This window comes from Carassius auratus, chromosome 39 (genome assembly GCF_003368295.1).
Source record: "Carassius auratus strain Wakin chromosome 39, ASM336829v1, whole genome shotgun sequence".
Classification (NCBI taxonomy): domain Eukaryota; kingdom Metazoa; phylum Chordata; class Actinopteri; order Cypriniformes; family Cyprinidae; genus Carassius; species Carassius auratus.
The window spans coordinates 6,162,341-6,180,951 of record NC_039281.1 but is presented as its reverse complement, the minus strand read 5'-3'; the positions used below and the strand labels follow the sequence as shown (position 1 = coordinate 6,180,951).

The 18,611-nt window shown below is 37.7% G+C and overlaps 1 protein-coding gene and 1 long non-coding RNA gene across 3 annotated transcripts in view; one reads left to right on the top strand and one right to left on the bottom strand.

Moving 5' to 3' along the window:
* Window positions 1-12,111, bottom strand: LOC113057796 (uncharacterized). 2 transcript variants are annotated; one of them, XR_003277885.1, is made up of 4 exons: window positions 11,727-12,111; window positions 5,357-5,400; window positions 1,488-1,525; window positions 1-188 (listed from the first exon to the last, which is right to left on the bottom strand). It is a non-coding gene; the product is annotated as an uncharacterized LOC113057796 (long non-coding RNA). The 2 variants fall into 2 exon arrangements; XR_003277884.1 differs by having other exon boundaries at window positions 1-172.
* LOC113057795 (sorbin and SH3 domain-containing protein 2-like) overlaps window positions 10,919-18,611 on the top strand; it is a 47,423-nt gene continuing 39,730 nt past the window's right edge. The window contains exons 1-2 of the mRNA XM_026225312.1: window positions 10,919-11,493; window positions 13,941-14,069. Coding sequence (XP_026081097.1) covers window positions 14,063-14,069 — 7 coding nt within the window. The 5' untranslated portion in view covers window positions 10,919-11,493; window positions 13,941-14,062. The remainder of the gene's footprint in view (window positions 11,494-13,940; window positions 14,070-18,611) is intronic.

Genomic DNA, 18,611 nt, shown 5'->3' with positions numbered 1-18,611 from the left:
TTACTTTGAGGGCAAACACTGAGCCCATGTGCTTATGGTGCTTCAGTGGTTAGTTTATTTATGAAAAGTGCATATAAATAGTGCAAGAGGATACTGTGTGGTCAGGGTCATCAGGTCGGGGGCTGTGAATCCTGAAGGGGGGAGATGAATGGCTGGCGTCGTCTTGGGAGGGCTGGTGATGAGAGGTACTGAAAGGTCATGTTGAAAGTGATTCATACATAATTCAAGCCCACCGGTCACCCTCCATTCACACTGTCCTTTCCCTTAAAGTGCCGCCAGGCCTAGCTTTACGTCTTTGTTGAGACTTTTCAGTAGCCAGAGTCCAATCAGACCTGACAGATTCACTTTCCATTCTTAAATGTTTTGTTACTGAGTTACAGAGCAAGTTTTAGCATGCTTTGTAGACTTAATTAATTTTATGTAGAAATATTCTAATATGTTTTAAACATCTTTCTGAAGTATATAGACAACAGTGCAACGTTTGAGATCAGTAAGTTCTCATTTAATTCAACAAGGATGCTTTAAATAGATCCAGTAGACAGTAGACTTTTTCATTGTATTATATTTCAAAATCCTGAGAAATATGTATTATGGTTTCAACAAAAACATTGAGAAGCATGACATTTCATCATTGATAATAATAAGACATGTTTCTTAAGCATCAAATCAGCATATAAGAATAATTTTTTTAATATAATGTGACACTGAAGACTGGAGCAATGATGAAAATTCAGCTTTGCACCACATGAATAAATAATAATAATAGAAAACAGTTATTTAAAATTGTAATAATATGTCATAATATTACTTTTATGGGCTCTTTAAAATGCATAAGCTAATAATATTGTAAATATATATTAATATTGATAACTTAAATGTACAATAACAACAAAAACCAGGCGCACACCACTTTTTTCATGGTCTTCTAGCATAACTAACACAATTTGTCTTTAATTCTGAATTGAATGTGTGTTGCTGCAACTATGGAATCCTGTTGAGAACAATATATTCAGCTGTAGTTTTTCCCTTTCCTTCTTCATTTCTTTGCTTCCTGCCTTACTTCAAGAACATCCCTTTCTCACTCCATATCTACTATGGTAAATCACTACTATAATAAAGTTTACATTATTCTCAAACCTAGCTTTTGAAACAAAAATAAACTACACCAGAAATAAGCTTGCATGATGATAGAGCAGGTATTTATGCAAAAGTGTCTGAAACAAAGGCTGGGTAAAATGGATTACTACCGCCCATAGCCACTGAGCAGCACTAATAACCTGTCCCCATATATTTAGTCATTCCCATCTACTTTGATTTAATGCCTATCACCCAGCCTCCTCCATAGTCTCTCAGCTCTGATTGGTCCACTTATGTGCTAAGTCCTGGCAGCTTATAGTATTTGTAAAACAAAGAACGCTAGTTCCTTTGCTGGAAGCCATGTGTGCATGTGTGTTCACTTGGGGGATGTAAACCCATACGGTACGTACCTTTCAGATCAGGTTCATCATCACAGAGGGTCTCCAACCTGTGGACGGTTAAATACAAAGAAATAAAAGATCACAAGCAGGAGATTTGAACTGGACAGCAGGCACTATACAGAAGAGGACCTGGAGTCTGGACTGAAACAAGAATTGACTGACATATGTGTTTTGGATGACAGCTGGGGATGATATGATCTCTCATGTGGAGGACGCAGAGGCCGATGAGCTTATCAATGAGCTTGTGCTTCGGTCTGTGAAAGAACCCAGATATACATCCAACACCACTGCCTTGCAGAGCCAACATGTCTTCATTTAAAGGTAACGTGTCTTTGATTTATGCAACATTATTTTCTATTTTTACTGAATGGGAAGAAAAGACAAAGGAATGAGCACTGGTACTGCTTACATTTTGAATCTATGTGCAAACATGTATGGTATATACACAAGTTTCTTTATTGACACAGCTCAAGGGGACAGATTCTTTATAATAGCATGACTTAATAGTTGTATTTATCCCATTTTCCCTCTAAGCTTCAAGCTCTTTAAACAGCTTATGAGGCTTGTTGCCTTCTAGAAAGATGTGCAACAATGTGGAACACTGATGTTTAATCCTTGCTGACAGCATACTCTGATACAGTACCAGCGGTGGACAGTAACGGAGTAGCTTTACTTCGTTACTGTACTTAAGTACATGTTTCAAGTATCTGTACTTTACTGAAGTAGTTTTATTTTGAGTAACTTTTACTTTTACTTCACTACATTCCAAAGCATAAGATCGTACTTTTAACTTCACTACATTTCATAAAACATATCGTTACTCCCTATAATATATCACGTGCTCCGACATGCAGAAGCGGTGTCTGATTCATCATGAACGAACTGAGTCTTTTCAAAATAAACCTTTAAATCGGATCGCGAATCGCACCAAACGATTCGTTTACGAATTAGAATGATCCGATTGCAGCTGTTCTGGAGTCGACCACTCACTGATTCAAATGAACCGTTTAGTGTGAGTCTATAGAAGTAAGAACCGTGAGATATTGTTACCGCGTGCGTCTGATGTTGCTAAAAGTAAGTTATTAATGTCGGAATTTAGGATTAATTATTGTAACTGAAAATCATATTTTTTATTATTTATTTTATATTTTTTATTTTGATAATTTAGAATTACTGAAATACAACCTTTTTTTGTTTCAAACAGTTCATTGAACAATAATAAATGAAGTACCTGAAGCTGACAATGAAGTAAATGTATAATAATTAGCAAAGATGATTAATTTAGCGCTGTAAACGCGCGTGTGAGGGGCGGAGACGCGCTGCGGAGCGTCAGACGCGCTTGAGGACCAAACACAGCAGAGCGGTAGGAAACTTCACTCCTCTCTCTTTTACTATAGCGATTTATTTTTAGATACGTGATCTGAGTCTTTCATAGAGTTGTAGAGTTAGAGTTATTAGAGAAATAGAATTATTTTTTACATTCTTTGGTCGAAGTTTTCAGATCGGCAATTCGGAGCCTGTTCGCGACTCTGTTGATTCAGATCGGGACTTCACAGCCTGTTCGCGACTCGGTTGATTCAGATCGGGACTTCGGAGCATGTTCGCGACTCTGTTGATTCAGATCGGCACTTCGGAGCATGTTCGCGACTCGGTTGATTCAGATCGGGACTTCACAGCCTGTTCGCGACTCGGTTGATTCAGATCGGGACTTCTGGACTTCGGAGCATTTTCGCGACTCGGTTGATTCAGATCGGGACTTCGGAGCATGTTCGCGACTCGGTTGATTCAGATCGGCACTTCGGAGCATGTTCGCGACTCGGTTGATTCAGATCAGGACTTCGGAGCCTGTTCGCGACTCGGTTGATTCAGATCGGCACTTCGGAGCATGTTCCCTACTCGGTTGATTCAGATCGGCACTTTGGAGCCTGTTCGCGACTCGGTTGATTCAGATCAGGACTTCGGAGCCTGTTCGCGACTCGGTTGATTCAGATCGGCACTTCGGAGCATGTTCCCGACTCGGTTGATTCAGATCGGCACTTCGGAGCATGTTCGCGACTCGGTTGATTCAGATCAGGACTTCGGAGCCTGTTCGCGACTCGGTTGATTCAGATCGGCACTTCGGAGCATGTTCCCTACTCGGTTGATACCGATCGGCACTTCGGAGCATGTTCGCGACTCCGTTGATTCAGATCGGCACTTCGGAGCCTGTTCGCGACTCGGTTGATTAAGATTGGGACTTCGGAGCCTGTTGGCGACTCGGTTGATACCGATCGGCACTTCGGAGCCTGTTCGCGACTCCGTTGATTCAGATCGGCACTTCGGAGCCTGTTGGCGACTCGGTTGATTCAGATTGGGACTTCGGAGCATGTTTGATATTTTGTTTTAATTCAGATCTCGAAGCAGGAAGTGTTTGTCAAACAGTTAATTGGTGATAAATGAATATTTGAACTTGAGGCTTTTTTTTTTTAGACGAGTAACGTTAGACAGACATGAATGTTTATTCAGAACGGTACTGAAAATAAGTAAATATTGTAGCTGATGCTAAATGTCTAGCAGGCTTGCTGGTGCTAACTTGAGGTAATTTTTATAAATAATGTCCAAATATTTTTATTCAACCACCTATATATATATATATATATATATATATATATATATATATATATATATATATATATATATATAGATAGATAGATAGATAGATAGATATATAGATAGACATAGATATATAGATATATAGATTACATCTGGGGAGAAAAGAAAGGATGTGATGTTCAGAACATGGTAACTACAGTAATTATCAAAGAGGGGAAGAGATGCACCCCGTTTGGCCAGGGGTGTTCTTACACCGCAGACAAGGTTTGAGAAGGAAAAAAATCATTAAGAAAATATAATTATATTTTCCTTAAGATGTTCTTCCTAACTTCAGGCCTTATTATCTTGTCATATATAACTGTGGTGTTCTGTAAAACCACAAACTTTAAAATACTTTTTTCTTACGGGTGAAGATCAGATTATCATCTCTGTTTTCTCTCAGGTACATCACAGTGTAAGCTTCACAGTGAACATTACTCTCATAAGCGTAGTCCATATCAACAACAAAAATATATCTTGACTCCATATAGTGGTTATTTTGGAAAAAAATCCCAGGTATTTTGAGCAGTAGGATTATAAAAAATAAAAAAAAGTGCTAATATAAAATTAAATTAGCCTATATAAAATTGCAAACATCTATCTTTCAGTACTTTTTTACTTAAGTACATACAAAATTGATTACTTTTGTACTTTCACTTGAGTAAAATTGAAAAAGGAGTACTTTTACTTTTACTGGAGTAATATTTTATTATTCGTATCTGTACTTTTACTCAAGTACTTGATTTGTGTACTTCGTCCACCACTGTACAGTACATGGATGACATTATATAACATCATATACACTTTTTGATACATTATTTGAGTCTTTGGAACCAATGAATGATGTCTAAAACTAAGTCTAATATCTTTGAGTTTTATTAAAGTGACAATTACACAGCCGACCTGGGTTCTAACCCCTAAGACCATGCAACACGTCTGATGCCAGGACACTGCTGCTAACAAAGTTACTGTTATAGAGCAGCATAATTTAGTCCCTGTATATGTAACACTGATTCTATAGTTGTGTTCAGGGATACTGTAAATTCTAATCGACCATGGGAATTGATTATTATTTTAGATTAAGTTATAATTAAATCTTTTTTTTGTAATTTTGCTGTTTTGTATTTTTTTCTCCTGTTTCCATTTCAATTTTATTCAAAAATTGTAATCATGTTGTTGTGCATTTTGAATCATTCACATGGTTAATCAGACCCTCAGTGTTGATTAACCCCTTATATAACACCTACCTCAAGACGTGGGGTCCAAAAGTCACAGACATCGAGAAATTTACCTGGAAATAAACAGAAAGTTTACAAATATTTTAATTTCAAAGAAAGGTATGATGTAAAACGAATAAGAAATGTGTAACATTCTGGTTCCCTAATGCGACACTGATCATGTGAATCTTTGCACATACAGAGGTTTTCGCTTCCACTGAAGCTCAAGGTGCTCTTTTATAATGTACCATTTTCAGATTTCATGATTTTGAGGTTGTACTACACAACAAACTGTTCAGGAAAAAAACAAAGAAAATGCACTTTTTAGTTAATAAAAAAAATACACTGAATTGGGAGTGTAAAAAGCAAAACATAAGCATTTTAACTAGTAGTCTCTGACCATGATAGTGCACACATTCATATCAACCATGCCATGGATAGGTAGAAGATGCTTAAATTATTATGTAGTTTATCCTCTTACTTTTTCGTCTGACATATAATAGGACTGATCTTTTGGAAACAAACCTACGGTCCAGATTCTTTTTTAATCAGTTAATTCCCTTTATCCCTTTCTTCTCCTTGAGTAAGTCTTTTGTTGTTAACACTCACTTACAGCATTACCGACACTTCACACTGACTCCATTATGTGTGAGAAGCTCATGTTTTGCATTCTGTAATTCAGCAATTGCTGACAGGAATACACCTAAAATATTTTCTTTTTAATGTGAAAATGCACTTTAAAGAAAGCAACAGTTCAGTGGTATGTGCAGCAGCAACGTGTCAGTGAAACCCGGTGTTCGGTTACAGTAGATTTCACTGGGTTAAGTTTCCTGTGAACTCTTGGTGGGGTTTGTCTGTATTTGTGTATAGGTGTGTAGGCAGGTATGACCTGCTTTTCCAAGCCTGTGGCTCCAGACTGGTCCTTCACCTCTCTTGAGTCATTGTGTAGGGCCAGATTCTATTTACAGCCCGAGTGGGTGTGTGAGCAGAGCAACAAAGGGAGAGCTACATGGATGCCTCTGTAAGGTGACAGAGGATGCTCTGTCCGCAGGTAAAACTATCCTTTCGAGCTCACACAGCAATCACAGAGCTCTGTAGAAGGGGGGGTAATTTCTTACACCCTGAGGAGGGACACTTTATTCACTATATCGTTTTAAGAACAATGGAAGGAGCTCTGCCAAACATGTCAACTGATAAGGCGGTGTCGGTCGCTTGTAAAGGATGTTTTTACTTTAGTATTGGGGTCAGGTTTGTGAGGGTTCTCCTCACAAGGAAGATTCACAAAAGAATTACAAGATCAATTAGAAATTCCTAAAGCATTCTCTGGGAAGATTCTCTGTTTCACTGCCACAAAGTCTTGTTATTCCACACCTACAGGCTACTGTACTGAGTAATTTATGTCAGTCGGATGGCACTGCTGTCGTTAAATGGATTTTTTTTAATCATCCACTGACAAGATGTACAATGCAGGTACATAATAGCATTTTTATAGGCGTGAGGTTATTGGATTCAGCTCAGGGCTAAATAATTAAGTGATAAAAACAGAATTTCCCCAGGGTCAACTTAGTCCTTCAGTGAGAGTGAAATCTCAAGGTATGATAAAAACGAACAGTCAGCAGGCTATTACGCTAAATAAACCACTAAAGGGTGATCAGAACTCTTAAGGAAAGCTGAGGGGTCTTGTATCATACTGAAAGGGTTTATTTTGCAAAAATTACCTGCTGACTGTAATAAATAAGTAAACATTATTTGGTTATTCACCAAATAAATTAGCAATATGAAATATTAATTTGAATAAAAATAAATTTTATTATGTGCAAAGAGACTGCAGAGTGATAATAGAGAGATAAAACAACAATTTTGTTGTGGAGCGACTACAGTTTTTTTTTTGTCATACATATAAACGTCCAGTAGGGGGCAATATCAGTTCCCTCAAAATCCCAGTCGTATGTTTCTGGCCTAATGGGGTAGAGGAAATAGATGGGATGTGCATTATTCACCGCTCTCAGTTCTTCTGTCTAATAGCTATTAGTGGATCACATTAAAAAGGATTATTCTGTCATAAGTTCTGTGCGCATCGTAAAGCCATGCGGCTACATATTTTGGAAATATTGTTACTATTTTGTATTGTATATAGACCCTTACAATGCTCACATATTATGTTCAGTGCATAATATAATATGTACTTTTTATGTGCCCTGTATTTCTCCACTAACTGCTTATAAACCCTAAAAAGAAATTAAACATTTCCATGTGAAAAAGATTAACATAAGTGGAATGTAAGCAATCCTTAAAGAGCTGAATGAAATCATTAAGCTTTGAAATGACCAGTGGTGGACGAAGTACACAAATCAAGTACTTGAGTAAAAGTACAGATACGAATAATAAAATATTACTCCAGTAAAAGTAAAAGTACTCCTTTTTCAATTTTACTCAAGTGAAAGTACAAAAGTAATCAATTTTGTATGTACTTAAGTAAAAAAGTACTGAAAGGTAGATGTTTGCAATTTTATATAGGCTAATTTAATTTTATATTAGCACTTTTTTTATTTTTTATAATCCTACTGCTCAAAATACCTGGGATTTTTTTCCAAAATAACCACTATATGGAGTCAAGATATATTTTTGTTGTTGATATGGACTACGCTTATGAGAGTAATGTTCACTGTGAAGCTTACACTGTGATGTACCTGAGAGAAAACAGAGATGATAATCTGATCTTCACCCGTAAGAAAAAAGTATTTTAAAGTTTGTGGTTTTACAGAACACCACAGTTATATATGACAAGATAATAAGGCCTGAAGTTAGGAAGAACTTCTTAAGGAAAATATAATTATATTTTCTTAATGATTTTTTTCCTTCTCAAACCTTGTCTGCGGTGTAAGAACACCCCTGGCCAAACGGGGTGCATCTCTTCCCCTCTTTGATAATTACTGTAGTAACCATGTTCTGAACATCACATCCTTTCTTTTCTCCCCAGATGTAATCTATATATCTATATATCTATATCTATCTATATCTATCTATCTATCTATCTATCTATCTATATATAGGTGGTTGAATAAAAATATTTGGACATTATTTATAAAAATTACCTCAAGTTAGCACCAGCAAGCCTGCTAGACATTTAGCATCAGCTACAACATTTACTTATATTCAGTACCCTTCTGAATAAACATTCATGTCTGTCTAACGTTACTCGTCTAAAAAAAAGGCCTCAAGTTCAAATATTCATTTATCACCAATTAACTGTTTGACAAACACTTCCTGCTTCGAGATCTGAATTAAAAAAATATATCAAACATGCTCCGAAGTCCCAATCTGAATCAACCGAGTCGCCAACAGGCTCCGAAGTGCCGATCTGAATCAACCGAGTCGCGAACATGCTCCGAAGTCCCAATCTGAATCAACCGAGTCGCGAACAGGCTCCGAAGTGCCGATCTGAATCAACGGAGTCGCGAACATGCTCCGAAGTGCCGATCGGTATCAACCGAGTCGCGAACATGCTTCGAAGTGCCGATCTGAATCACCCGAGTCGCGAACAGGCTCCGAAGTCCTGATCTGAATCAACCGAGTCGCGAACAAGCTCCGAAGTGCCGATCGGTATCAACCGAGTCGCGAACATGCTCCAAAGTGCCGATCTGAATCAACCGAGTCGGGAACATGCTCCGAAGTGCCGATCTGAATCAACCGAGTCGCGAACAGGCTCCGAAGTCCTGATCTGAATCAACCGAGTCGCGAACATGCTCCGAAGTGCCGATCTGAATCAACCGAGTCGGGAACATGCTCCGAAGTGCCGATCTGAATCAACCGAGTCGCGAAAATGCTCCGAAGTCCAGAAGTCCCGATCTGAATCAACCGAGTCGCGAACAGGCTGTGAAGTCCCGATTTGAATCAACCGAGTCGCGAACATGCTCCGAAGTGCCGATCTGAATCAACAGAGTCGCGAACAGGCTCCGAATTGCCGATCTGAAAACTTCGACCAAAGAATGTAAAAAATAATTCTATTTCTCTAATAACTCTAACTCTACAACTCTATGAAAGACTCAGATCACGTATCTAAAAATAAATCGCTATAGTAAAAGAGAGAGGAGTGAAGTTTCCTACCGCTCTGCTGTGTTTGGTCCTCAAGCGCGTCTGACGCTCCGCAGCGCGTCTCCGCCCCTCACACGCGCGTTTACAGCGCTAAATTAATCATCTTTGCTAATTATTATACATTTACTTCATTGTCAGCTTCAGGTACTTCATTTATTATTGTTCAATGAACTGTTTGAAACAAAAAAAGGTTGTATTTCAGTAATAATTCTAAATTATCAAAATAAAAAATATAAAATAAATAATAAAAATATGATTTTCAGTTACAATAATTAATCCTAAATTCCGACATTAATAACTTACTTTTAGCAACATCAGACGCACGCGCTCACAAGATCTCCCTGTTCTTACTTCTGTAGACTCACACTAAACGGTTAATTTGAATCAGTGAGTGGTCGACTCCATAACAGCTGCAATCGGATCATTCTAATTCGTAAACGAATCGTTTGGTGCGATTCGCGATCCGATTTAAAGGTTTATTTTGAAAAGACTCAGTTCGTTCATGATGAATCAGACGCCGCTTCTGCGTGTCGGAGCACGTGATATATTTTAGGGAGTAACGATATGTTTTATGAAATGTAGTGAAGTTAAAAGTACGATCTTATGCTTTGGAATGTAGTGAAGTAAAAGTAAAAGTTACTCAAAATAAAACTACTTCAGTAAAGTACAGATACTTGAAAAATGTACTTAAGTACAGTAACGAAGTAAAGCTACTCCGTTACTGTCCACCACTGGAAATGACTGTGAAATGGTACGCACTGTGCTTTGAGAGAGAAAGGAAAACTTCAGGATGGATTGGTTAGCAAGTGGTACATTGAACGATATCAGTGAGATGAATCATATACAGCTCTGTTATTAAATGCTGGAGCTAATAACACGTATCCATTTGTATAGTCAACATTGTGCTATCTGAAATGAAGCATTACTGATTTTCTTCCTCTCAGGTTTTCTATCTGACCCTGTCTGGTCTTTTGAAGATGACAAAGTCTAAAGCATAGTGGTAGTTAAAGGTTAAATTTAGATGTGTGAGCAAATGTCTGAGTGTACCCAGCACTGCCAATAGCTTCTTTCTTTCTTTCTTTCTTTCTTTTTTTCCACCCCATACAAAGCCAATGGATCCATTGCTGTTTTGGATTCCTTTGATGTTCATTACATTCACAAAATCATTCTCCAAAATATCATCTTTCATTTTCTCCGGAAACAAATAGAGAGAAAATGATCATATTTTATTTCTGGGTCAAAGTGGTAAAATAAAATGGTTAAATAAATTTACATGATTTCACTTAAAAGCAAACTAAAACTAAAATGTCAAGTGTCAGTAAGTTTTTACAGTACATGAATATGTTACCATCAATCAGCGCTTCTGTTACTTTTTTCATATTGCACATCTTCCCATGAGCAGTGATTTGGCAAATCACTCACAACAGCAACATGTCCCAGACAAATCCACGTGCACTAAAAGTGGAAGATTTAAGTGATGGTTTCGTTCGCTTTGCTTTAGAAATAATGATCATATTCTTTTACAATAGTCAACACAGTCCTCAACAGAGGCATTGTCACTGTAATGAGTGATCCACCGTGAGCTTCCTCTAAACATCATCACAGAGTGGATACCTCCAGGAAAACATTCCTCAGTAAAGATCCACTACAAGGGAGCGGTTCTGCGCTATTCTTTACCATCCCATGGTAAAGCATGCTCTCGGTTGGCTGTTACTATGACTACCAGGATCTTCTCCAAACCAATGAGAGCCCTTCAGTTCTGTCGACCCAAAACAAGTGCACTGAGAAGGGGTCGGTCGGCGTGTCTCATCACTGATCCTCGTCTTCAGTCTCTCGAGTCAAGAAAGCGCGTCTGAATTCTGAATGTTGTGTCCGGGCAGCCACAGCGCTCGAGGAGAGGATAATAATAACCGACTGCCGCTCGCGCTGTCGTTGCTGAGAAGCTGCGCGAGAATGGATGTTTTTGATGCAAACACACGTGTGCTTTCACTTAACGGAATAATAATTAATGAGGGAATTTAAACCGTTTTAACGCGTTTGCTCGGTCTACTGGATTGCGCAACATTTGGAAGGTAGGTAGCCTAAGGCTTGCATTAAACGTTTGCTTAAAAAAAATTGCATTTTGCGTTATTGCATAAAACAGTTCGCTCTGCATTAAACAGTAGGCTATATAGCCTACTATATGGCACTTATTATGTAACATTGTGTGTTATTAAAATATTTCGGATTTAATTTAATCTGTTAATTTGATTTAATTATTTGGATTAAACATTACACAATATTAAGTAAAAAAAAATGTATTTACCAATGTGCAGATTTAAAAAGCCTGTTGCATTCGGTTAGGTTAGACATGCTGTTGGATTCTCTCACAACTATGAGCTCGTGATGTACAGTAACCTATTATGTGAGAGCAGATATGAGATCCAGGAGACTGTAAGGAAGTATGGTAGAGGGACGTCAGCACAAAGTGCTTTGCACATCTGCTGTCTATTGCGAGGTACCTGATGGAAATGAGGTATTTAATGATTGAAGGAGCCAGGGCTGGAGCTTTTAATGATCCCTCGGTCAATGATTGCCGTGCAGCTGTGATTAATGTGTCACCGGCTCTGATGTGCTTGAGCCAGCAAGGTCAATGAGGTCATTAGAGATGTGCATTAGCTACGTCAGAGACTAGGTGGGCTACATAATAATACTCTTCGTTAGTAAAAGAGCATATGTCATCATTGTGCCATTTTTTTCCCCATAGAATTACAGTTTTTTTGTCGTAATATCGCAATAAAAGTTCCACTGATTTCATTGTCTTTTTTTTATAATTTTTTTCTTAATACACATATTTTATTATTATTTATGGCTATGAAAAGTTGGGTCAGGGCCGAGTTTGTCTACTGCTACTGTGAGTGTCAAAGGTCATGACAAAGACATTAACACTTAACTATTGAAATATTTTAACATGATTGCCATGAGTTATCCTTGCAAAAAAGAAGTACATAACCATAAGCATTAAAAAAAGCATTTGAAAAAAGTACTTAAGAAAAAAATAATAATAAAGACTTAAATGCAAACTGAATGTGATGGGGTTTTTTTTGTGTGTTTTTTGTTTGTTTGTTTGTTTGTTTGAACACTTCACTGCATGTTATTTGCAATTAATTTAAATGTATTAGAGTTTAAATTGTTATTTAATTAGTCAGCCAGAAAAAAAGTATTTTTAAGAAGGACTTTAATTACTTTTTTATATGCAAATAAATAATGAAATTCAAATAATTACTTATGTTGTCTGCTGAAATATGGTTAAAGTGTACAGAGGAATATACTTTACTAAGAAACATTTATGGTAAAAACATTTTTACTTAAGGATGTTAAGAACATTAAATCAAACATTTCCAGGATAATAAGGTTATTAATTACCATTTGTTGATATCTAGCGATGGATTCTGAAGCTTCTGTGTTCATATTTTATTTATATTTTGGGGTTTGTTTTTTTCTTCTACAGATCTCAGATCCTTGAAATTTTCTTAAAACAAACAAACAAACAAACAAACAACAACAAAAAATTAAAAAAAAAAAAAAACATGCGTGATTTGTTGGAAAAATCCAGAACGTGTTTCTTTTAGGTAGACATCTTACTGGTTTTGACTGAACTTATATTGAGCGATAGATGCCAGTATCATATACAATGTGTCTCACCAGTAAAATTTTAAATGTAGGTCATAATGTGATATTTGTAACTTTTGTGAAACTGTTTGCTATGTCCTGGTCCTGGATCATGACCTGATGCTTTCCTTTCAGCTACACTTTAAAGACTCTGCTTGATGTGAGACTGAAATAATTTCAGACACGAGCACATGAGAGATGCTAGCTTTACTGGATGGTTTTCTTTGGCTCAGGTTTGTGCTGACACCTTCAGTCTCTGCACATTCTCTGAGCTCCAGGGTCACGGCATCTCTCATGACAGGGGGGACAGATCACAAGGTATCAGACCTTCTGTGCAGCTCTTACTCTCTTACTGTTAGAAATAAAGTCAGTTTCAGCATGAAAAGTTTTTGCAGGGGGAATCAAGTGTGAAATTTGTCTTGCTGTGGGCTATAATGTTTGAGAACAGTACAGTAAGAAAAAAAAAAACTGAAATTATTTTGGTTCTGGTGTCATCTTGAGGGTTCATTTGTTGCACATTATATTGAGTGGCAAGTTATTTTGTCTTCATAGAGTAGCAACTATAGAAAACTAGCGAAAGTGAATAAAGATGTTTCTTAGAATCTCTTAATTTACTTTATAAATGTTACCTGACAGTACTAAATTGTGCATATTAGCATATTAGTATGAGGTATGCCATGGCATAGCCGAGATGTCTGACCACTCATAGAGATCTTCTTGAGCACAGTATGCCTTGTCACTTTCCCCAGAGGCATGGAGTAACTTTCCAGCCTGCAGACATGCATGTCTCCATCTGAAAATAGCCCAAACTACAGCACTTGCTCTGAGAGGGTTTTGCCTCTCACTTTCTTACAACTTTTGCCTCCAGAAACCAGCTGCAGTCTGGGACTTTAACCCTGAAACGCAGTGGATCCTCTGGGCTAAAGGGAGACGTGTGGACGTGGAGCCTGCTGCCTGTTAGCTCGGACCCGCCGCCTGCTTTCAGTCCTAATGCCGGGTGAGGATTTGCCTTTCATTTAGTCTGGAATTGTGTATATATTTTATCTAATTTATTTTTTAGTAAGGTGTGGAATAGAGAATTAGTCTTTTCCTATAAATGTCAAAAATATAAAAAAAGTGTCACAATTCTAAGTCTTTTTATTTATTTATTTATTTATATGAATAAAAAAATCAAGCGGTAACAGAGTTGAGTGCACAATGTGTGTGTCACAGCTAAATATTATGTTTTTGGTATTTCAAATAATTGTAAAATATATGCATGCCTCTGTCAGTTAGTTCTTTCAGAGCATGTGCTTAATGCTTTTACTGGCCCAAAACAGAAAAGCCAGACTTTACTGTTTCAACCCAGACAGATGTATCGCACACACTGTTTGAAATAAGACAAGCTTAAAAAGAGCCTTTGTTACAATCTGTCATCTCTCTGAAAACATTTATTAATATAATCTACAGTAAATTGCATTTCAGGCATCCATTGATTAACTGTCAATCACTACACCACAATCCTTTCAATGTGACCTTATGTTCTTTTTCTCATTTTAGTTTAATAAAAATGCACATGCATGGTACTCCTGTGTTTTATGCTATAGGGCATGCTTGAGACAGATTTGAAGCAGCTTTGTGAGGTCAAATGTAACATACAGAATAACACACGCTGGGTGCAATATCAGCACAGGAGCATGAAAAGCTGTCATGAAGAGGTCTTACAGAAGGCCACCTGGCAGACTCTGGGCCTGCTCCTGTCTTTGTTTTGGGGGAGAGCTCTTTCGTTACAGTGGTATTTTTAACTTTGTATAATAAAGGAGTCCCTGTTTCCTGAACCTGATCCCCTATTAAACTTACTGGCACACTGTAGGACTGGACACATTTTTAAAGGGATTCTATTATATTTAATAATTTTTCACTTTAAGCGTTTAACAAAATTCTGTGTTTATGCCTTAAAGAAATCCACCAAATAGCCACTGTAGCCAGTTAAAGTCCATAATGTTTAAGAAAACTAAAGTTTAAAATATCAAGGCTGGTTTTACTCACTATTCTTTACAAAAATGTACATAGGAGAAAAAATTCTTTGTATGAATTTAATAAATGACATTTTGAATCAGTTCATTTAAACTGATTCATGGTAAATAAATTGTATCCGTCAGTTTGAACAACATTTTTGTTACTGAAAATTCTGTCATCATGTACTCACCCACAAGTCGTTCCAAACCTGGATCTATTTCTTCTGTGGATTACAAAATAAAATATTTTGAAGAACGTTGAGGACTAAACTTCATTAGGTTTACACGTTGAAAACTAAACTACATTAGAACCCATTGCCTTTTATTAGTGAAAAAAAAAACACTGAGAAATGTAACAAAATACCTTCTTTTAGGCTACGTTCACACTGCAGGCTGAAACGGCCCAATTCCGATTTTTTTGCCCCTATGCGACATGTATCTGATCTTTTCATGACAGTCTGAATGACACAGATCCGATCTTCTGAAATGCGACCTCCGTCTGAATGGCCAAGCCACATGTATCCGACCCGTATGTCATTGATAAGCTACAAACGTCATAATTCTGCGTTGAAGTAGGCGGGAACGAGAAGAGCCACTCACATCAGTATCCCACCACTCCTGGCTGCGACTCCGCACCCACACGTTTCTCTGTACCGACGTTGCTAACACTGCTCCACAAAACGCCATGGCCAAAAACTTTGCTCTCCTCCTTCTTTTTAATTTTTTTCTTAAAACAAGAAGATTGTAATTGTGCTAGCTCCGTTGGGAAAATAACTTTAATATTGCAAAAAGAGCTCCGCTGTTGACTACACTGTTGTTGACATCCATGTTTTACTTTAGCTACTTCCGCAAACAACGAGAGACGTCGTTCACTGATGAGTACTCTTCTGCGCATGCGTGTCACTTCTGGGTCATTTCACGTTCACACAGGAGATCACAAAAGGATGCATTTAATTGGAAAATCGAATTTTTTCAAAAAATCGGAATTGAGCATTAAGCCCTGTAGTGTGAACGTAGCCTTAGTTCTACATAAAAGAAAAAGTCATACAGTTTCGTAAAGATGTGAAGGTGAGCAAATGATGACAGACTTTATTTTTTATGTGAACTTTCCCTTGAATCAGAGATGCTATTAAAATATCCGTCTTAACAGACTCTCATACCAGCAAGTCACAAAGAATCAAAGCTAATGAACTATATGATAAATTAGAAGTGCACTGAAATCATCCCAACATTCACAACAGTGTTTCATTAGCATTTCATTTGTCAGCAAATCCCATTAAGACATTGCTCAACCCTCGTACTCTGTACAGTAACACAATAAAGACTTGTTGAAGAAATCAGCTGTTAAATAGCTTGAATCTATAATAATATAATCCCTTAAGATGTGCTCAGAAATGTTTGTGAGCCAATTAATTGTTTGCTAAAGTGTTTAGGCTCGTTTGAAGAGTTTTGAAATAATACTGAGGATTTTCTAGTTGAATGCAAAAGACACGAGGCCTATTGAGCTTCACTTTGATATCAGGTGGCTGTTTAAATCAGATTGTTCTGAATTATGTATTGGAGCAGTTACACAGGATGTCACCTGATTGGCTTGCGTGCACATGGCAATATCATGTCAGAGGACTAGATTTAGCAGTCTGTCACTTTGAGTGCCCTCCAGAGGTTAAACACTTAATTAGCAGATGGTTCTCCAGCCCAAGGGAGTGCTTCTGTCAGAGGAATGTGTCCATCTGGTTATGTAAAAAAATGTCAGTCCATTTAGATATTCTTCAGATTGTGTCTAGGAGAAGGTATGTTGAGTGCTGGCTGCTTTTCTTGGACTCAGCTTTTCTTGATTTGCGAACCCGCTACGAACTCCCGAACTGATTCAAATGATTTGCGTTCCCCAAACTGACTCAAGTGATTTGCGAATCCGCTTTGAACTCCCGAACTGGCTCAAATGATTTGCGATCCCACTCCGAACTCCCGAACAGATTCAAATGATTCGCGATCCACAAATTGACTCAAATGATTCGCGAACCCGCTTTGAACTCCCGAACTGACTCAAATGATTCGCGAACCCGCTTTGAACTCCCGAACTGATTCAAATGATCCGCGAAGCAGCTCCGACCTCCCGAACTGATTCAAATAATTTGCGATCCTCAAACTGACTCAAATGATTCGCGAACCCGCTACGAACTCCCGAACTGACTCAAATGAATCGCGAACCTGCTCCGATTTCTCGAACTGATTCAAATGATCCGCAAAGCTGCTCCGAAATCCCGAACTGACTCAAATGATTCGCAATCTCGCTCCGAACTCCCAAACTGGTTCAAATGATTCAAGATACTCCGAACTAGGAAGAATTAGGAAGCATTCATTGTGAAGGGTGCTCTGAAAAGCGGCAGTGAAGGCAAAGGATTAAAACCTCTATTAAAACAGCTGTCCAAATGAACGTACCGGTACTATATCTCGGCATGTTTTGTTGTTTACATGGTAGTAACAATGTGCCTGTATGATATCTTTAGCACATTGTTGGTGGTCTTCGGGACCATTAATAAGGAATAGGTACATTCTGTTTAATTGAAAATTATATTTCATTTCTGTGTGGTATATATCACACAGGGCTAAAAAAATTGTAATGCAGATTAACTAATATAAAGCTGTTGGCACAAAACACTAGGCAATATTCAGAAAAGCAATTTTACTCACTGTAAAGGGGACTATTCCTTAGTGTCACATCTGTTTACAGTCTCCTTTATATTCTATATTGCTGGACATAAAATGAGCTGTATTCTTTTATTACGATTTAATATTTATAAAGTATTAAGCTTAAAGGGGTCATATGATGCTTTTTAAAGATCATTATTTTGAGTATTTGGTGTAACAGAAAATGTTGACATGCTTTAATGTTAAAATAAACACATAATTTTTCAAATACTGTACATTATTGTAGGTCCTCTATGCCCCACCTCTCTCAAACACACCGTTTTCTACAGTGTCTCTCCTTCCAACCAGTGCAGGTTGCTCTGATTTTCCAACTGATCCAGTGCATTGTGATTGGCAGAACACCGCAAGCACTCGTTGGAAATATAATAAATCAAAATAAATGTTAAGACAGTTAATAATGTCTTCAGTTTTACCATCAGTTCAAGCCCGAAAGAGGAACAGAGTCGCGTGACAGACAGTGATAAAACTACTATGTGTTTGCGGAACACAAGCCACGAAGAGTTAATACAGCTGACTCCACTGTGTGACCATCTCTCTCTCTCTCTCTCTCTCTCACACACAGACACACACACACACACACACACACAAAACTCAGCATTTGATCATTCAGTAGAAAATACTGAATAACAAAAATAACAAAACTTCCAGTAGCTGATTCAGAAGCGCCAGATTGTTATAGCAAAGTCAGAATTACCTCCTGTCCTATGCTCACGAAATGGTCGTCCATAAAATGCATTGCTGTTCTGTTGTAAGTAATCTTAAAGATCTACTAATCTAATTTCAGAAGGCCAAATAAAGTACTTTTGTTTACGTCTACACACAGCATCTCCCTG